Source organism: Anguilla anguilla, chromosome 7 (assembly GCF_013347855.1).
Source record: "Anguilla anguilla isolate fAngAng1 chromosome 7, fAngAng1.pri, whole genome shotgun sequence".
In the NCBI taxonomy this organism is placed as follows: domain Eukaryota; kingdom Metazoa; phylum Chordata; class Actinopteri; order Anguilliformes; family Anguillidae; genus Anguilla; species Anguilla anguilla.
This window is the reverse complement of record NC_049207.1, coordinates 43,417,070-43,435,220: the sequence shown is the minus strand read 5'-3', so window position 1 is coordinate 43,435,220 and position 18,151 is coordinate 43,417,070. Positions and strand designations below refer to the sequence as shown.

Sequence of the window (18,151 nt, the reverse complement as noted above, 5' to 3'; positions counted from 1 at the left end):
CGTGAGTTTGAACAGTGGGACAGGTATACCCTGAAGGTTCACTGCCTTAAACTATGGCGCATGAACATTGTTAAAGATAGGCGGCATGTTTAGGCAACTATGTTTTGTTAAAATATGTTTGTTTTCCCGTTTAAGTTGAGGTTAATTGAACACCCCATAAGAGCCTAAACAAATAGGCTAGGCCTACCTGCAATTAGCCGTCGCAAAGAATGTAAGGAGTACACCATTCACACACATTAGAGTGTCACGGTCTTGTCGCTAGGGGTAGGTGACATAGTTTATTCCAGATATACCTGTTCAATATTATGACAAATACATATGCATAACGCGAATTACCTAGCTATTGCTAGCATGCAATCCAAAGTATTGGATTGCATTCTTCATTAAATTATTTTATTTCATGGCAGAAAAATATATTCTGGCACGAGAACACTTTTTTTGCACAATTTTTTTATTTTTATTTTGTATTAATGTACTGTTGGACATAAGAGTGTGGTGAAAAACTTGTTATTATAATTACTTTAGTTAATTTCAGACTGAAAAATAAAGAATAAAACAGTATCATTATCAGTATCATTGAGGTAGTGGAACGGGTGTGGAGCAGGAGAGGAAACAATTTGTTGGGACCTCTTACCTCCAACCGACACGGTCGTACAGAATGAGATTGTGCCATACAAAATAAGACAATCAGTCACCACTGAAAAACGAAGAACATGAAATTCAAAGAAATTTCTAAATTCTTTATTATTTTACAAGAGAAGTGGTAATTTCCCTTTGCTGTGTTTAGAAAAGCCTTGTTATCTCTTCTACATTGTAAGTCATTTTCACCTCCCTAGGAAGCACAAGTTAGTCTCTCTTCTACAAATACTGTTAAATCTTAAATTCCGCCTGGATTCATTTAAATGCATTCAATTATCACAAATAAGTTCCGAGCCTTACTTGAACAAGTTGGAGTTTGAATCACTCAGTGTTAACCGCTTACAGTAGATGGACCCTGATACAGTAACAAATGAAGTACTGCATATTCTGTGGTGCACATTTAATTTCATTTGTATCAATGACAAAGTCCCGTTTGGCATTATCTGTGAGTTTGGCCATTGCATCTGACAGAGAATTTCTGCTAGAGGTTTGTAATTATTGGAAAGCACCATGCCTGAAGAAAAACACATCAACACACTGCCACGTTTAAGGCCATTTTTGTGACAAAAGGCACAAGTGTAAGGACCGCTGTCCAGTAATATTCAACAGCTTGTTCAGATCACGACAGCCGTCGATTTCAGTTCAGTCCACCAGTGACTTTAGATCAGGTAAGTCCTTTACTTTATAGTCCAGCAGCATCTGGCCATATGCCTTGCCCTACAGACACAAAAAAAGGCATTAGTAAAGAGCATCAGATTGTGTGCATTGCATAAAACAGCAAAAATACATTTTTAACACCCATATCATTTTACAAATAAGGTAGTATTATGGTTCATAACCAGCAAAATGTATTGTATTTTTTTGTGCGAATGGTAATTTAGCCTTGTTTCCTGGTTAAGTAGGTATAGGCCTTTGAGTAGGTATCTCACTTCTGTATCAACTGCAAGCTGTGCTCTAGGGGTGATTACGAGGATGACTGCGCTAGCAACAGGAGAACAGAAATGAGTCTACACGTGGAATTACTTTGATCAGCTTTAGTTTTTTAACTAGCTGTTAAATCCCCAACTGCGCCAAGAGGCAACGCTGCTACGGATTCATCCGTCTACTAGGAAGGGGAGGGGTCAGGGGGGGTAGAGGTGGAGGTGGGCGGGGCTCACCTGAGGGTCACTGCGAAGAGACGCCACCCCTCCCCCGCCCAGAGAGTTCCTCAGGACGAAGTTCAGGCCGTAGATCCCTGGCAGCTCGAAGCTGAAAGAGCGCCACCACCAGCTCAGACGAGGGAAGCAGCAGCGCCCCCCCGCTGCCCCGCCCATTCCGCTCGTAAAGCCGCCTCGCCGGCACCTCGGGGGCCGTAAAAGCGGGCCCTGGCTCCCGGGGCCCTTTACGAGCGGAATCAGCAGGGCTCGAAGTGTGTATGCCTCTCACGCCCAAAGACTGTCTGACAGGGCAATAAAAGCTGTGGCTGAAACTGTATTCAGCTCACAGACTACAAGTTCAGTACAGTCTACTGGGACAGGCAGCTTCCACACAAACATGCAATTTAGCTCGAGTGCAGAAATAAATGATATAAAAATTTCGTTAAAACTAAACTTTCAGACTGACACCAGCCCTTTTGTGGTTTAGTACATTGATACGCAGAGTTTACATAAAAAGTAATTATCGAACACTTTTTTTCCCTACACAGTGTAATCACTCACTGAATAAGTTTCTGATTTAACGGCTACGTTAATTACGCGGTTTTCGCGGTGAAGCTGGCTTACCGGGAGACTGAGGGCGTGTGGCTGTCGGTTTTCTGTATGAGGTGCTGGAAGTACTCCTCCACGACTTGGGCCGTCAGCGCTTTCTTCAGGTACGGGTAATAGAGGGGGTGTCGTGCTACCACACCTGAAGGAAATTTTTTGCGAGCAAGCCCAAAATTGTTTATGTATACACAAACATAAAAAACGTAACAAAAACATTCGAAGAGCACAAAGAAAAAAATGATAACGACACGTGTAGCTGCATACCTATTGCGTCAATATAACCAAGGAGAATTTGGAAAATGCACAATATTCTGGGCACGGCTGGCGGGCCAAGTTCAGTGAATGGGTGCCCTTGTTAGGATTCCTGAGTACTGGGCAGCACGAAGCAGAAAGCAGGCAGTATCCAGGCATAGAACCAGGCAGCCTCGTAAACCCACAGACAGAATTATTCCCCTGAGCTTACTGAGGTTTTATTTCTGATATTTCTGAAAGGATTTTAGAATCATTACCAAACATTATGAGTCCATTACACTGACTGGATCATAACATTTGCCATCTCCGTGACAGAAGAGAAAGTCTTACCAATATTGGCGGAGTCACCCTTGTCTCCGCTCCTGGTGTAGGCTAGCTCTTCCAGTCTGTAACTGTGTGGGCCAATGGGCAAATCTATCAGGGCAGATACAAAACATGGATTTGCCCATAAAACAACACATAAAAGCGACAAGGGTCCTGGTTGAATCAATCTATTGTGAATGGTGGAGTCAATATTTTGCAAAAGAGACTTTGTAGCCTTAGTGACGTAGTAGCCTCAACTCCTACTGCATGGAGGCATTGTTTCCTTCTCCTTCATGGAAAATCCTTCACTTTCTCTGTGGCCTTTTATGTACTATGCTCTCATAGACTGCTACAAAAAAAGGGAGGAGAATGCGTATTCACGAAACTACCTTTCAGTGGGCATTTAACTGCACCGGTTTTGGGGCTTCTTGTTTGGTGAAACGCGAAACCCTAATTACTGCAAGGAACTGATTGCTTTTGAAGGATGTGGAGGTCCCATCCAGAGAGCTATATTGTTCCCAGGCAGCACCAGGCTCACTTGAAGTCAAAGACGAATAGAAACTCTGTTTTCGGTGACCCAACAGGGTGACAATACATTGAAATACTTTCCAGGGAGTAGATTACCAGTAAACACCGACTATTATATCGTCATTCTGAAAAGGCCTAATTTCCAGAGAGAAGTTCAGCAACAAAAGTACTGGGATAAATGAGAGAAGAACATCTCACTGTTTCTTTTTCAGTTCAGCCCTTGTTCTTGGCTTTTTTGCTGAGCAGTCTATTCAGAAAATGTCATGGAAAGCAAACTTTTAATCTATAAGCTTCACAACCATACTATAGGCATCAATGATTTATGTCAGAGGAAATACTTAATACGTATGTGTATAAGCCAGTCTGAGACAGAGAAACTACACACAGGTCAAGCTAAGCACCAAAAGAGTATGCCCTCTTAGTGAAGTTCATCAGTTTGTAATTACAATCACCTGAATAAGACATCTGTTTGAGGCTACTTACACATTGATGACTGAGATCGAAACCGTGATAAAAAGGTCAAATATGTCTCATTGAAAGAAGTTCCTGTAATGCTGTGCCATTCTACAAGCATGCATCACAACCGCACACACATCGAATCAATTAGAAACCACCACTGACTACAGACACAAGCATCCGTGTCTGACTGCTCTAGCCAGTGTGTGGCTGGGAGACTGAAGGCAAGCTAATGTAGTGAAGAGTGAGGGTGGGAGAATACAGGGAAATGCAAGGGAAATCGCAGCTGCTTGATAGTAACTGGACAACAGCAAGTAAAGCCCCTTTCATCAAACCGCAGTATACTCCCTCACTTTTTAGAAGGGGCTTGAAGCGAAGTCTCACGTCTGCATTTTATTTCCCATTCATTCCAGTGAACGGTGGAGTGCAATGTTGCATGAGACACTGAAATATTTACACTGATTTATAAAGTGACCATAGCCAAAACACAGAAAATAAATACATTTTTTAAAATCTACAACAGGCAACTGCTTCAAAAATAAATATGAAGAACTCAACACAATTAGTAACATCAAAATGGATCCTACCTGTAATTACTAGATAAATAAGAGGTCTGCACATCTGTTCATTTGGAGGTAGCTACTAAGTGGCTCATCCTGCTTAAAGCTTGGCTCATTGGTTGAGGATTGTCCCTGATTGTGCAAAGGGTAATTCCTTGCACAATGAGGCAGCCAGCAGTGTGCATTTGGAACTGAGCACGTGCCTTTTCCCCCTTCTATCCTGAACTGATGGAGGACATTTAACCAACCTGATGGGCTTAAGAACTTAAGAACAAGATTACACAGCTGAGGTAAGATATAAACTGTTGAAGTGCTGCTCATTACACTTTACTATATCAAGTCATCAAATGAAATGGGCAATGACAGCATGTTCTATTTCATATTACTCAAAACCATTCTTTTTCTTCCACTGTTGACCGTGACTGTCTTGTAGAGGACAGAGTTCGGTCAAATTCTACCCTCTGTGAATAAAGAGGAGAAACTACAATAGAAGAAAGGTAAAATTCCCCTCCTTCACCAAAGCTCAAGTCCTCCAATGTCAGATTAGGGGGGTTGGGCCATCCTGTTACCAGGCAATAGGAGAGAGTCAGCACAAGTGAAGCAAGGAAACTCTTCATGTACGTTATTTAAAAAAAAGCTAAAACATCACACCTGGAAGTGCGTCGCACTCTTCCTCTTGCCTGTGAGGTATAAATTGATTTTCGTGTAGAAACAGATCCTCCCCTTCATATGTCTCTGTAAACTCTCCATTGAGATGAATATCTACCTGAAATAAATAGTTAATCACAACGGATACACACTAATCAATCAATGTCATAGAATTTTCCCTACTTAAGCATACAATACCAGCACTGTCATGGCAGTGTAGTGTGATGGGTACAGAGCCTGAAGGTTGCAGGTTCGATTTTCAGGTTGGACACTACTCTTAAACAAGGTACTTACTCGTTGACTCTGAAGAAGATGCTAAGTGAAATGTCAGTCTTATTTAAATAAACATGCTTTATTTTGTATGAGTGCTCCAGTGTCTACTTTGGGCAGTCTCTCTGAAGAGCCCGGGTAAATATTTTTGCTGTTTAAGTACATATCCAGTTGTAGAAATGGATACTGTCTTCAAAAGAATGCTAAAAAGTGAAAGTTTACTAAATGTCAGTAATGTAATGTCTTCATTGGGATTGGAACTTGCAGCCATGATTATAAAATGGTGTGAAAAGTGCATAGCAGGAAGAGTTTACCTTCAGATTTGATTTAGGATACAGGAAAAAGAACGGTTTCAGCACAGGGGACCTATGAGAGGTAGAAAAGACTGATAAGTATAGCTTCAGAAACAAAAAAACATAAACAAAACTTCATAATGTAAAAGTCATTTCAGCATCCCCCTCATCGAGTCTCTAGTTCCTCAAAGTCATCATCCACTGTTAGACTAATCGTTCAGTCATTATCTGTCTGTTGCCAGATCCTGATCTCTGCCTTCCCAGCTACAGAGCAAATAAATGAGTTGCCTACCACAAAGACTACTCAGACAGCAACTGCCTACAGTTATCTCGACGGGGTATGTTGCAAAGTTTATTGTGACATAATTTTTTTTGTAAAGTGCACTTGATAAATGCATTTTGACTTGATGTGATTCTTCCAATGATATGCCTTGAAATAACTTTGGCATTTCCCCTGACCTGTCTTCCCCTGCACTCTGATGAATGAAAAGTTTTATAACATTTGCTTTCCATTTTATTTCTGTTCTATTCCAATGCTTGTTCCCATTTTTCTCCTGCTTCGGAATGGTCAGTTGTATTTATTAGCACTCATTGCAGAAATCTCTGCTCCAGATAAGGGAAAGTGCAGACAAGCCCTTCCCTGGGAAATGCTGGAGCCAATCGTGCGTTGCCCTGCCAGGCTGCCGGCCAATTGACACTGTCGAGGTAATAATTCAAAACCAGACTTTAGGGCCCGTCCATGCGCTAAAACAGTGCCTTAACAGGATGAGCCACCAAGCAGCCCTGTAAACCTACTTTCTCAATGAAAATGTGCTGCAGTACGGTAAGCGGACTTACACTCTTGGTCGGCCGCCCACTATTCCTGTAAGTCCAGGGGCTACAGAAAGGAAAACAAACTGATCATTCACGAATACCTCTAATTAACCCATAGTCAAACCACAAAAATGAACAGAATTACAGAGTTAAGAAAAAGACAGCAAAAAAAACTGATGTGGTAATCAAGATGGGAATATAGAAGCCTGGTGAATTGTGTCTTTTTGCTACTGTCCCCTGACATTGTGATCTCAGAGCTAAAATAATATTTTGTAAGAGTTTTCACTTGTGAAATGTAGGTGCTTCATTTCTCCAATTTTTTAATATGAACTCCTTAAGAACCAATGATGAAAAAAAGAAAAAAACCGAAACAATTCAACGAGAAGCCTGATGAGTGTTTGATTGTCTTCCACATTGTATGATAAAGCCTAACGTCTGGCTCTTTAGTCCTGGTTCCTTTGAGAATAACCACTCTGCAGCTGTGAATCTAGGGCAAACTGCAGAATTTTTGCGTAAATTCTGGGTCGACATGCTTTCACGCAGATAGCCCAACTGGCAGGGACGTGAGCTGACCTTTGATTGTCCCCTGGCCAAACCACAAACATTTTGCAATTTCAGTTTTTTTTGGCAAAGTCAATCATGTTACATCCTTAGCACAGATGACCTTGCCTTTAGAAATCAAAAGATAGACAAGTTATCTTGATGAAATATGAGCAATTCTTTTTTTGTTTATAGATGTTCTAAATTCAGCTACAGTGTCAGCATGTACTACACAATACTTCAGCTGTACCAGCAATTTGTTTGTCTACTGGGTAAGAGCTGGGCTTGTAACCCAAAGGTCACAAGTTCAATTCCCAGGTTGGACACTGCCCTTGTTCCCTTGAGCAAAGTACTCAACCAGTATATATCCAGCTGTATAAATGGATAAAAAAGTTGTGCAAGACGCTCCGGATAAGAGTGTCTGCTAAATGCCTGTTATGTAATGAAATGTAATGTACTGTAATGTACTGATTAACAAGTACAAATCTCCATGAGATTTACTTCAGATCACCCTCTTTTTTAATAGATAAAATTAACTGAAAGAAATTGAATAAGCTGTTATTTTTTGAAGAGCATTTCAGTGCGAAAAAGCATAATCATGCAGGACAAAACATTTTCATGGGAAAATTAATCGTTTTTAAAATGTGGGGCGTTCCTTTCTGGGCCACCCCTGTAGTTCAGTACCAGGCCTAATTAAATGGAACCAAAACCATTTAAGACTGGTCAATGCACCTACGCAGCACAACACAAACACAAACTCGGCTGCATTCAACCTCAAGGATAAATGTTTGGATTAAACGTCTCTCAGCTTATCAGAGGTTCAGTGGAACGGGAACAGTTCACAAAGATAGACCTTTGCTGCCACGTTTGCTTTTTTGCAAATAGCCTGCAAAGAAGCAATGCTCAATCAACAATACAATGCTGAGATGTTTGTGCAACTAAAGTGACAGGACAGCATAACTTCTTTTGCAAAAAACCGAGCAAGTGCAATTTACACAAAGGCTGTTAAATGAAAAAAAAAAAATGCACTACCAAAATAATGCTCAGTACAGAGGTCATAGACCGTTCAGCTGAGAGAGCTTACTGTCTGTGACCGAGGCATGAACTCAGCATTGCACAAAAACGAAACATCCCAGACTCTGACCCTTCCTTTAAGAGCAAAACACTTCCCCTAAACGAAGGCCACATGGAGAGATTCAAATAGGAAAAGCAGTTAATTTGAGGTCATGATGGAGTCAATACGGGGGCGTCAAGCTGCACTGAGCCTAAATTTGAGAAGAAAAAAACAACTGTGGATGAGTTTCAACCTATCAACCACAACACAAAAATAATATAACATTGGATGACAGATACCAGCTATTTATATTGCAAAACCAAAGAACATTACATTGATCTTAACTCAACCACCACCCATGTGTATCCCTGGCACAGTAATATACTGTGACCATTATACGTATGATAACAATGAATGTTTCAATTCAGGCCCACTACATTGACTTACCCATGCCAGTGCCTGCAGGAGCTACTTCTCTGGAGAAAATCTCCAAGGCTTTCTTCAGTTTGTGTTGCACAGCCATCCATACAACTGCCTCACGGGACCCCTAGGAGGATCAAATGAAGCCAAAGTGGAATTTAAAAGCTTATTTCTTTCAGTTACTACCCAGCTCACTGATAATATCTGTATACGCCACAAAATCATACAAAAGCTATTTAAAATGAGTATTATGAAGCTAAAACACAAACTGCCAATCACGAGAATATGGCGGATACAGTTAGGAGAATGCTGATCAAACACATATGGATATTGGGAAAATTTAGGCTACGAGTAAGCTCCCTATTAGCTCAGTCATTAACATACGCACTATAAAAACATGTCAAATAGGCTACGTCATTAGCAGTCAATGACTAGGGGCGACAGGGGGTAACACAACTGACTGCAAAAGATGCAGTCACTTCAGCTGCAGAGCTCACCTGACCATGGGGGCAGGCGGCACAACCTGAGAGGCATAATCAGGCATTCCAAATGAGAGAAAAGTACCGGTTAGGAACAACCGGGAAAGCTATTCTAGCTTCTGCCATCTTGGCCTCATTGTAATGCTAGTGGCTTGAAATGTATCTTATTAAAATACTGAAGAAGAAGGCTGGCATGCTCTGTGTCAATCCACCTTGAGTATGAATCTGGGAGAAAATATCACCAGACCGGAATAAAAGAAGATTAACTTCAACACAGGCAAAACAAAAGTCCAAATCCCTCCTTTTCTGAACAACGGAATTTTTTTTTTCTAGTCTTTTCCAATATTTTATTTCAGTATGCACTAGTTATCCTGAACTCTGAAGGGTGCCGTTTCAAATTACCCAGACCACAAGAGAAAGGAGAATAAAATGCATCATACGTGCCCTGCATACACGCTCCTCAGGGAACAGATTTAGGACGTGTGAAACTGTTTGTTTTCTTGACCTACATTCTAAACGGGTCATGGGTGTCCCAAGACTCTTTGTCTGAAGGTACTGACCATGCTGACTCAGAACATGCTCTGAATAGATTCAAATTCAGAGCGAAATAATGACCATAAAAATCCAGTTAATCTAATCCCTTCAGAGCGGCATGCAAATGAACATCGTGCTTTGTCATTGACCAGAACCATCTACGCACAGAATAAACCCGAAGGCATTATCACTACAGTTTATCCTTTTAGTTAACATTACATAATCAGCAATGTAGGTTAACATTTGTTTCCCAGAAATAAAAATCCATGCGCGGTTTTAACTTTGACGGTCCCACGAGTATTGTCGGGCATTCACTATCCAATCCGATTTCGGGAAAACATTACACCAAGAATGTCCACATCATTTTCAAAATGATGTTTTGGAAACAAAGTTTCTTGTTGAAAAAGAGGAGGAAAATGCATTACTCCACTCAAAGAAAGATTATTAAGGACTAATTTGTGACGTTGTGATTTTCAAATATCAGTTAACAATTTTTAGAAATCACACTGATGTTCACATAGTGGCCGTACTTTTGATGTCAAAGGTTAATCGAAGTCCTTTTTTTTCTAATAGTTTGAAGCAGAGAACCTACAATATTTCAAACATTTTATGATATATTGTGTTCAGAAAAACCTGTGAAAGTAAATGTATAAGGAGAGAGACGCACACTTCTGTTACTGGCATGAGGTCCGTAGGTGTCTTCAGCACCCAGAACCTGAATGTTGACAGCACTGTAGTCCTCCAGGCCAAGCTTCCGGAAGATTTTCTGTGTCCTAGGAGCACAAGAAAAAAATGCCTATGATAAGAAAGTTCTTATCAATTTTACTAGGCCCCACTCAGGGAAACAGGCCTGAAATTTTGCGTCCCGCCCAGTGGTGGAACTAGGAAAGGCACCAGGTCTCAGTGCGGAGCTGACTGCTCCAGCATAGGCTCAGATCTTGCTGGTTTGTGATGGGACACTCCAGTGAACTGTACTGGTAGTGTTGCACCTGCAGCAGGTGAAATAGCACTCCCCTCCAAGTGTGTCACATCTAGTTATAGACGCAACAATCCAGGAAGGGGAGGAAAAAGCAGGGGCTAGCTACAATTGCATGGGAAGAGGCTAGTACTAGTCTTGGTTTATGAAGGATGTTGTAGATGATGAGTTGTACTGGGGATTTGGTGTATGCGAATATGTCCATACTTCAACTGTGGCCCAAGGATTTCAAATTAACTTAAGCTTTATTAAATTAACAAAGAAAACACTTGTTGCTCATATCAACTAAACCTAACTTCCAGGTGAGCTCTTAAAGCAATACTGCATTTCTGATATTAGCAATGCAGTATTGCTTTAAGAGCTCACCTGGAAGTTAGGTTTAGTTGATATGAGCAATAAGTGTTTTCTTTGTTAATTTAATAAAGCTTAAGTTAATTAAGTTATTTTCATATTTCTATAGAGGTGCATTTTGGGCTACATATAGTGTTATCGCTATTGCCGCCACAACAGGGTAAGCTGGGTGGTTTTGAGGACCATTGGATGTCAATTAAACAGACCACTATCCTTGCGGCTACAAGGCAGCTCACCTTTTAATGATGCTCTCCGCTGTTCGTCTAGCCTTGTCCACAGCCCTTGGGCCTCCCACAGGGCACACAGCAGTGGCCCTAAAGCCGTCCATGTATGTGGCACAGACCTAGAGGGGGAAAAAAGATAATTCTCTGGCACTGAAGCGCACTGAATTAGGAGGGGCTAGCAGACTGTGGGGGGGGTCACCTTGTAGTCACCAGACGGTGGCGTCCCTCTTGCACCGTTCACCTTCACTGCTCCTCCATCCACACCTTTGTGGACACAAAAATAAATACATTAATTAAAAGTAAACAAATAACCTACAAGTCATAAAAAATGTGTCCAAAATCTCTCAGATAATCCTACTACCAAGCCTGTCACGAGTTAAGGGGGATCACTGGGTCACTGAGGGTGGGTACCAAGCCTTGAAAAACATGAGGGAAATTAGGTCAGGGGGGCATTAGGACGGTGCATTTTTCAAATAAAGGGTTTTATATTTCGTCAATGGCTACCATTCACCAGCTGCCCTGAACATACTTACAGTATGGTGACAAGAATACTAGAGAAACAGAAAGCATTTGCAAGCGATGCCAGTGATATTGATATTGGCCTCTACTTGCCACTAGTTTGCTCATTCTAAGCCTCCACATCACACTGTGAGAGAAATACCACATGGTCAAGCCTCATACAGTGGTTAAGAACATCACTAGCTAGCTGACTGTGATATACACTGAGGAGGCTATTTTAAGTTCAGGGTCAGAGCTCAGTGCAGCAAAAGTTGAAGAAACATGCCTGTTTGAGTGCATCAACAAGGCAGGGTTCAGTTTCCGGTCACGAGAGATCCATCTGTCCCCTGTCATATTTTTGCACGTTTTTCCAGAAGTGAAATAAGGTCACTACTAACAGGCAGTTCAGGCCTTTTCAGTAGCATAGGGTTTACAGCCTCTATAAACCATGATTACATTCACACATTTATAGCAGTGAGCAATAAAGCCAACCATTTTCAGTGAATGTTTCAATGGAAAACCTGAACCTGAACCACTTTTTAAATGGACTTGTTAATAATTTACCATACAAACAATCTGCATAATAATAACAATGATCTCAACTTGAGCTGATAAAAAAAAAAAAATATATATTTTCCTATACCAGATTTTATCATGGTATATAAGTGCTATTTTCAATGAAAGCAATCTGGGAAGAGTGTAGGCTTTAGTGAAAAAGGAGGGAAGAAATGAGGGTAACCTGGGACTTCGGTGATGGTGACCTGAGAGAAATCGCACGTGACATCGGGAAGGAGGTAGCTCTGAGGGTCCCCGATCTCGTACACCAGCTGCTCCGCCACCGTTCCGAAGGACACCAGGCCTCCCGTCTTCGGTGGCTTGGAGAGTACGAACGACCCATCGGCAGAGCATTCCACCACTGGAAAGCCCATGTTGTCCCTGGGCACAGGGAAGGAAACACCAGTTACATTACACTGACCAATGGAAACAAAGCTACATGCGACCAATCACCTGTGAAGGACACGCAACCAATGATACAGCACAGTAGTATGGGAAGCGGGGTGACTTTTACAGAGACTGTGCCAATACAAATCCTTTGCACTATACAGAAAAATGACTGTGGTTCCAATAACCGATAACACAAACCAATCTGGAGCTTATGAAGCCTCGCTCTCTCATCACTAGACAGGGCCACCTACTGCATGACAAAATGGCCACAAGGGGGCAGCCTCAAGGGGGGAATTCCCAGCGAACACATCTGTCTCACCAGTCTGGGACCTTCTGCCAGTCTGTGAATATCCCTCCGGTGCACTGAGCGCCACACTCGATCAGGTGACCTGCAAGGCTGAGAGCCATAGAGGTTGTGAGACCACCCCTGCATCACCACTGTCACTGAGAGCACAGACCTTCATACGATGTTCAGCATATTGACAGCACATTACAAAAAAATTACAAAATGATTACAAATGTATTATTTTCAATACATATTACACCTTTTTTTGAGGGGGGGGGGGTGTTGGGGTGGTCTGGTAAAGCAAGCTGTATTGCTGAGTTATATATACATGAGTGCATTTAACATTTTAGTTTTACAGTAAATTCACAGAAGACATTTGCAGTTCACAAAAGACACAGGAAATTTATTCCTGCAAATCATGAGATATGTTTGCCTATGATAACTAATGGTCTGCTTGCACTGGTGTTATTTAATTTGGTTCCCGAGAATGACCTGGTGTTCAGTGTTAGTATTCTTACACTGAAAGTGGAGATTTGCACAATAGTGAATGAAAACAGCTTACAATTAGATAAATGAGAACTTGCTTCTGTCTAGCAAAGATCAGAAAGCATGTGTTATGGTGTGATCGCCATATTATAGTGGTTCTGAATTGAGTTTTACTTTTATAACCAGTAATGATGCAGCTTAATTCTAATTACTGTTATCACTATTAGGCTAATTCTGAAATGTTACGATACCCATTTCCATTTTGCTTCTCTCTCAACGCTCAAAGCTCTTTCAAAAAATGCATTCTCTTACATATTTTAGTTTCAGTTTGTTCATAGCTTAACTAATTTTGTTATTAGTAGTTGAACCCAGGTTTTCCACATTTAACTTCCAGTCCTGTTGAAGTAAAAACTTCACATGAACCCCACAAATACATATTGTCTACAGATTAGAAGCTATGTTTTTCAAGGCAATAAGAATTATTTGATGAATTAACTGTTTAATATTCTGAATATTTGCATATTTTTCTCCGCTAGTTTTCAAAACCGTTATTATTGGACCGAATGAACTACGCCTACCCCTCCGTGAACTTAAATATACCCCAAAATTGTTTTGGTGCTCCCGCATCTGAGGACACGGATGCAGTGTTTACCTTCCAGCAGCCAGCAAGTCATAGCTGGTCTGTTTCCACCCGAACTGCCAAAAAAATATCACAGGAATTAAAATCCAAAAGTGACTGCTTAATGGGACATTATCTCTTTGGCACGGCTGAGTTGTTAGCTTAAAAAGTAATGATAGCTGGGGGGGGAGGGGGGGGGGAGAGTCAAAAGGTTCAAGACGGACAACAACAGCATCTGCAAAATCTTTAAAATCTGTACAATCAACAATTGAAAAACAAATTCCACTGCTGTCATTTGGATGAATACAGCTAAGGTCTTTTTCAGGTTATCATCCACAGAACTGCTCATATTGTGGTCATGGGTACATCAGCATGATAAAATACTGTACCGAATGCATCAGAGGCCCCAGCACCACTCCACTGTCCACACAGCGGCCGGTCACTACTATATCTGCACCAAGGTCCAGACACCTCTTTATGGGTAAGGCACTGAAAAGGACAAAAAGAGTAACAAACAGAAGCACGTCAATAGAAGCGTGTGTTTAATTAATGCTTGACTTACTTGCTGCTGTTTACAAATCTGCTTTTTCAGGGCACCATAATGTTTGGGACATATTCATATTTATGCAAATTTATATTATGCTTGGTCACATATCCTTTGCATGAAATCACTGCTTGAAGTCTGTGACTCATAGACATCACCAGGTGCTGGATATCTTCCCTGTTCTGCCAGGCCTGTACTGCAGCCATCTTAAGCTTGATTTGGGGCAAGTTGCCTTAAGTTTTCTCTTCAGCTAAACTCCATTGTTGCGTTAGGAATATGATTGGGGTCACTGTCTTGCTGTAGGATGAAGGGCTGTCTAATGAGTTGGAAGGAATTTGCTTGAACGTGTGCAGGTGTTTCTGTACACTTCAGAATTCATTCTGCTGCTGCAGTAATATCAGCAGTAATATCATCAATGAAGACAAGTGAACCAGTACCTGTGGCAGCCATACATGCCCAAACCATAAGAGGTTCGCATCATGCTCTGTAGTTCTGTTGTGAAGTTTTCTGTGGACAGTAGTCACTGACACACCCACACCTGCCTCCTGATAAAGTACTTCAATAAGGTGTTTTAATAAAAGTGGAGAATCTGCACTTTGAAAAGGCCATTAGTATTAGACCAAAGTAGTTTCTCTTTCCACCTTTAGTGTAGCTTCTTTTTAACTTGCTTGTTTTAAACATAGCTTGTTCTGCTATGATAAATAACATTAGTAGAGTAATACAGTAACATATTACACAGAGGCATAATAAACTGACCACTCATCTATAGCTTGCATAACAAAGGGATATGAAACAAGAACTCATGTTTGAAAATGAGTATCAGCATGGCTAGCATGGCATGGCAGCATGGGGAGTTTCATAATTCTGAAGGCACAACTTGACTTGTGGCTTAACTTGGCACAGTGGCTTAAAAAGTCATAACTGCCAAAATTTTCTTTTCTGTTTTTTCCTTTTCTCACCAACTCTTTTTTAAAAGGATATAACAGAGAACAACTTGTCTGGGTGCTGCCCATATTGTAATTGGGAGGACTTCCTTATTACAGGTTTTACTGTTATAAATAATGCTAATCAAACAGGAAAGTCCATAGTTCCAAGCAGCTTAATCATTTTCAATTTGGATACTCATTTTAGGTATTTTACTCTGTGGCACATGCACCCACTTAGAAACACTAGAATCATAATGTGAAGCATGCACGTATTTTGTAAAAAAAAAAAAAAAATGTATGGCTAGCACACACGTGATGTGTCAACATTTTCAGCTTCGGGGGTTCTAGCTATAATGCCCTCAACAGCTCAACAAATTTTGTGCAGTTTTTCATGGCTGTTTCTGTCACGTTTGCACAGGTGACTGAATTTATAACCCAGTTAATTGAGGTTTAAAGTAAACCCAAAAACCGTTGAGCATATATGTCAATATAGACATTGTTGAGATAATCTGTCAGACAAATCTTCACTGTTGAAATGAAATGCGCTGAGCAGCAGCTAACATACAAGCAAAAAAGAGTTTAAGCTAAAGTTCCGTTGCGGCTAATGCAGAGGCATAAAAGTTTTAAGAGCATTATACAGGCTTACCCAAGATATGCATTCATGCTGTGAATGCCTTTGGGAAGGGGTTTTGAACTTTCATCATCAGCCATCCTAAATTCTGACAATGAGTCCTTCTGGAGAGCAAAATAAATCACCACCAACACCAATATCAGTGCATTTAAAACAAACAGAAAACGTATCATCTTTTGGCTCAACAGTCTTTGAAAAAAGCACTGATTGATCCTAACAGTGGCCAGTTTCTTTACCTGTGGCATAAGGTCATCCCCAGTTACCACGGCGACTTTAAGGTTGAGGTCAGCTTTCTGCACCACTTCCCGTAAGGCCGCTGCACACGCCAGGGGATTCACGCCCCCCGCGTTGCTGATCACACGGATCCCTGCAAGGACGCAAGTACAAGCACAGTCAAATACCCCGAGTTCTGCATATATACAACAGAGCACTGAATACATACAGTACAGTCTCAGAGGTCAGAAATACAAGGAATTATGTTCATGAATTATTATTTAGGCCCAAGGATTTGTGTGCAGGCTCATGACCAGCAAATCCAACCATGTTCCCACAATATTACTGGGAAGTACGGTCAACTTGGGTTTGTTATATGAACGCAGTAAATTTTGTTTTAGACCAGATAATTTTCCACCAAGCGGTCCTCGCCAACTTTAAATGGCTATTGAACAACCTCTAGTGGTTTTTTTGGAGAAATGCATTAGATTGAGGGTTGTCCTTGCTCAAGTGTCTGTACTGGACTTAAATTTCTGTTACTTTACCTTTTGAATAGATGTCCTTGATGTACGGAGCCATGGCAGCTTGCACAAAATCAGGGGCGTATCCCATAGTCTTTAAGAGAAAACAGTCACAAAAAATAAATATAATGTAATTTTATACACTCAATTTTGGCAGTTATAGTTACTAGCACTATTCGAAAGAAAAAACACTACTGTTTTTTTTTGGTTTGTTTTTTTGGTCTGTTTGTTTTTATGCATATACTGTACATTAGGTAGCATACTATAATTCAAAATTTTCATTAATCCATTCAGTAGCATTGAAAAAGAAAAGGAAATTGACACTTACAGGAACCTTAGCTTTGACAGCTGTGAGCAAGGACATGGTAATTTCTGAGAGATAATCGAATACCAAGAAATCCAGCTTCCCTCCATATATGAGTTGTGGGACTGTGATGTATACAAAAAAATATTTGCACCTCATAATCACTAACATACAGGTAAGTGATTACACTACAGCTAGCCAGCCCATTTGATATTGTGCACAATCTGAATAAAATGTTAACTTCAGCCAGCTGTGAAATCACTGTTAAATTATAAAACATTGCATAGTTACCTAGACAATTCACCTTGCTACAACAAATTGCATAGAGGTGACATTTGCTGTTTAGATGTCAAGCTTTTGTTAGCCTGCCTACAAGAGCACTGGAAATGCCTGCTATCTACCCAACAATTCCAGGTAAATAACAGGTACAAGTACTCTATATCGGATGGCTAACAAGCAGACGACTAAACTAGTTCGCTAGCCAAGAGTGACAGATTTAGAGAACGAAATATACGATGGTAGCTGGCTAGCAAGTCAATTATGCACATTCCAGCCACTAGATAACGTTAACTAGCTGGGTGTTTATAAACTTTTGCGTCATGACTAGTAAGACAATGTTAGTTACCAGAGGTTGCAGTGTCTCCCCAGAAACCCGATGCACATCCAATTCTAACAGTAGTCTTTGCAGATGAATAACATTTCTTGGCTTCATGACGATATGTCTTCAACTGTATGGAATTTCTGTAGGTCTTCTGAGCGTATGTCGATAGATCATTGATAACATTAGCACTGTCTGAATTCATCAATTTATTACCACAGCTGGACCTCAAGGACGAAACGGAATGACATCCTTTCAGCGTAATCCAACCTGGTCCTTGGACGCTACGACGTAAAACTAAGATCTTAAACATGATCTAACTTATATTTTTTCCTGAGTAAGTTTAATGTAATGTTAATGTTCAAGGTACAGATTTGCTGTGCTTCAAGAAATAAGACCCGTGCTGTCAAAATAGCAGTTCAATGGTTCCTGATTTTTCGCGTATGCTGGACTGAAACGCACACAAGGGGGCACTGCACACACACGCAATAAATAAGT

At 40.8% G+C, this 18,151-nt stretch overlaps 1 protein-coding gene across 1 annotated transcript; it reads right to left on the bottom strand.

The window, feature by feature from the left end:
- Positions 1–721: 721 nt before the first annotated feature.
- On the bottom strand, positions 722–18,101 carry LOC118232486. The gene is made up of 20 exons (XM_035427524.1): positions 17,681–18,101; positions 17,080–17,180; positions 16,776–16,845; positions 16,254–16,384; positions 16,033–16,121; positions 14,306–14,405; positions 13,950–13,993; positions 12,845–12,922; positions 12,320–12,516; positions 11,282–11,346; positions 11,095–11,201; positions 10,199–10,304; positions 8,546–8,645; positions 6,529–6,568; positions 5,713–5,764; positions 5,132–5,246; positions 2,964–3,047; positions 2,400–2,523; positions 1,797–1,887; positions 722–1,356 (listed from the first exon to the last, which is right to left on the bottom strand). The coding sequence occupies exons 1-20, from the start codon at positions 17,964–17,966 to the stop codon at positions 1,282–1,284; spliced, it is 2,055 nt and encodes a 684-aa protein (XP_035283415.1). The 5' UTR covers positions 17,967–18,101; the 3' UTR covers positions 722–1,281.
- Positions 18,102–18,151: the final 50 nt, after the last annotated feature.

What these genes read in the sequence shown, in the direction of transcription:
- LOC118232486 (XM_035427524.1), bottom strand. Translation starts at nt 17,966, where the DNA reads ATGTTTAAGATCTTAGTTTTACGTCGTAGCGTCCAAGGACCAGGTTGG. An exon ending in AGCATGAATGCATATCTTGG is followed by an intron (nt 14,406 to 16,032) that starts GTAAGCCTGTAT and finishes TGTCCTTTTCAG; the next exon opens with TGCCTTACCCATAAAGAGGT. An exon ending in ATCCTAAATCAAATCTGAAG is followed by an intron (nt 5,247 to 5,712) that starts GTAAACTCTTCC and finishes TATTTATTTCAG; the next exon opens with GTAGATATTCATCTCAATGG.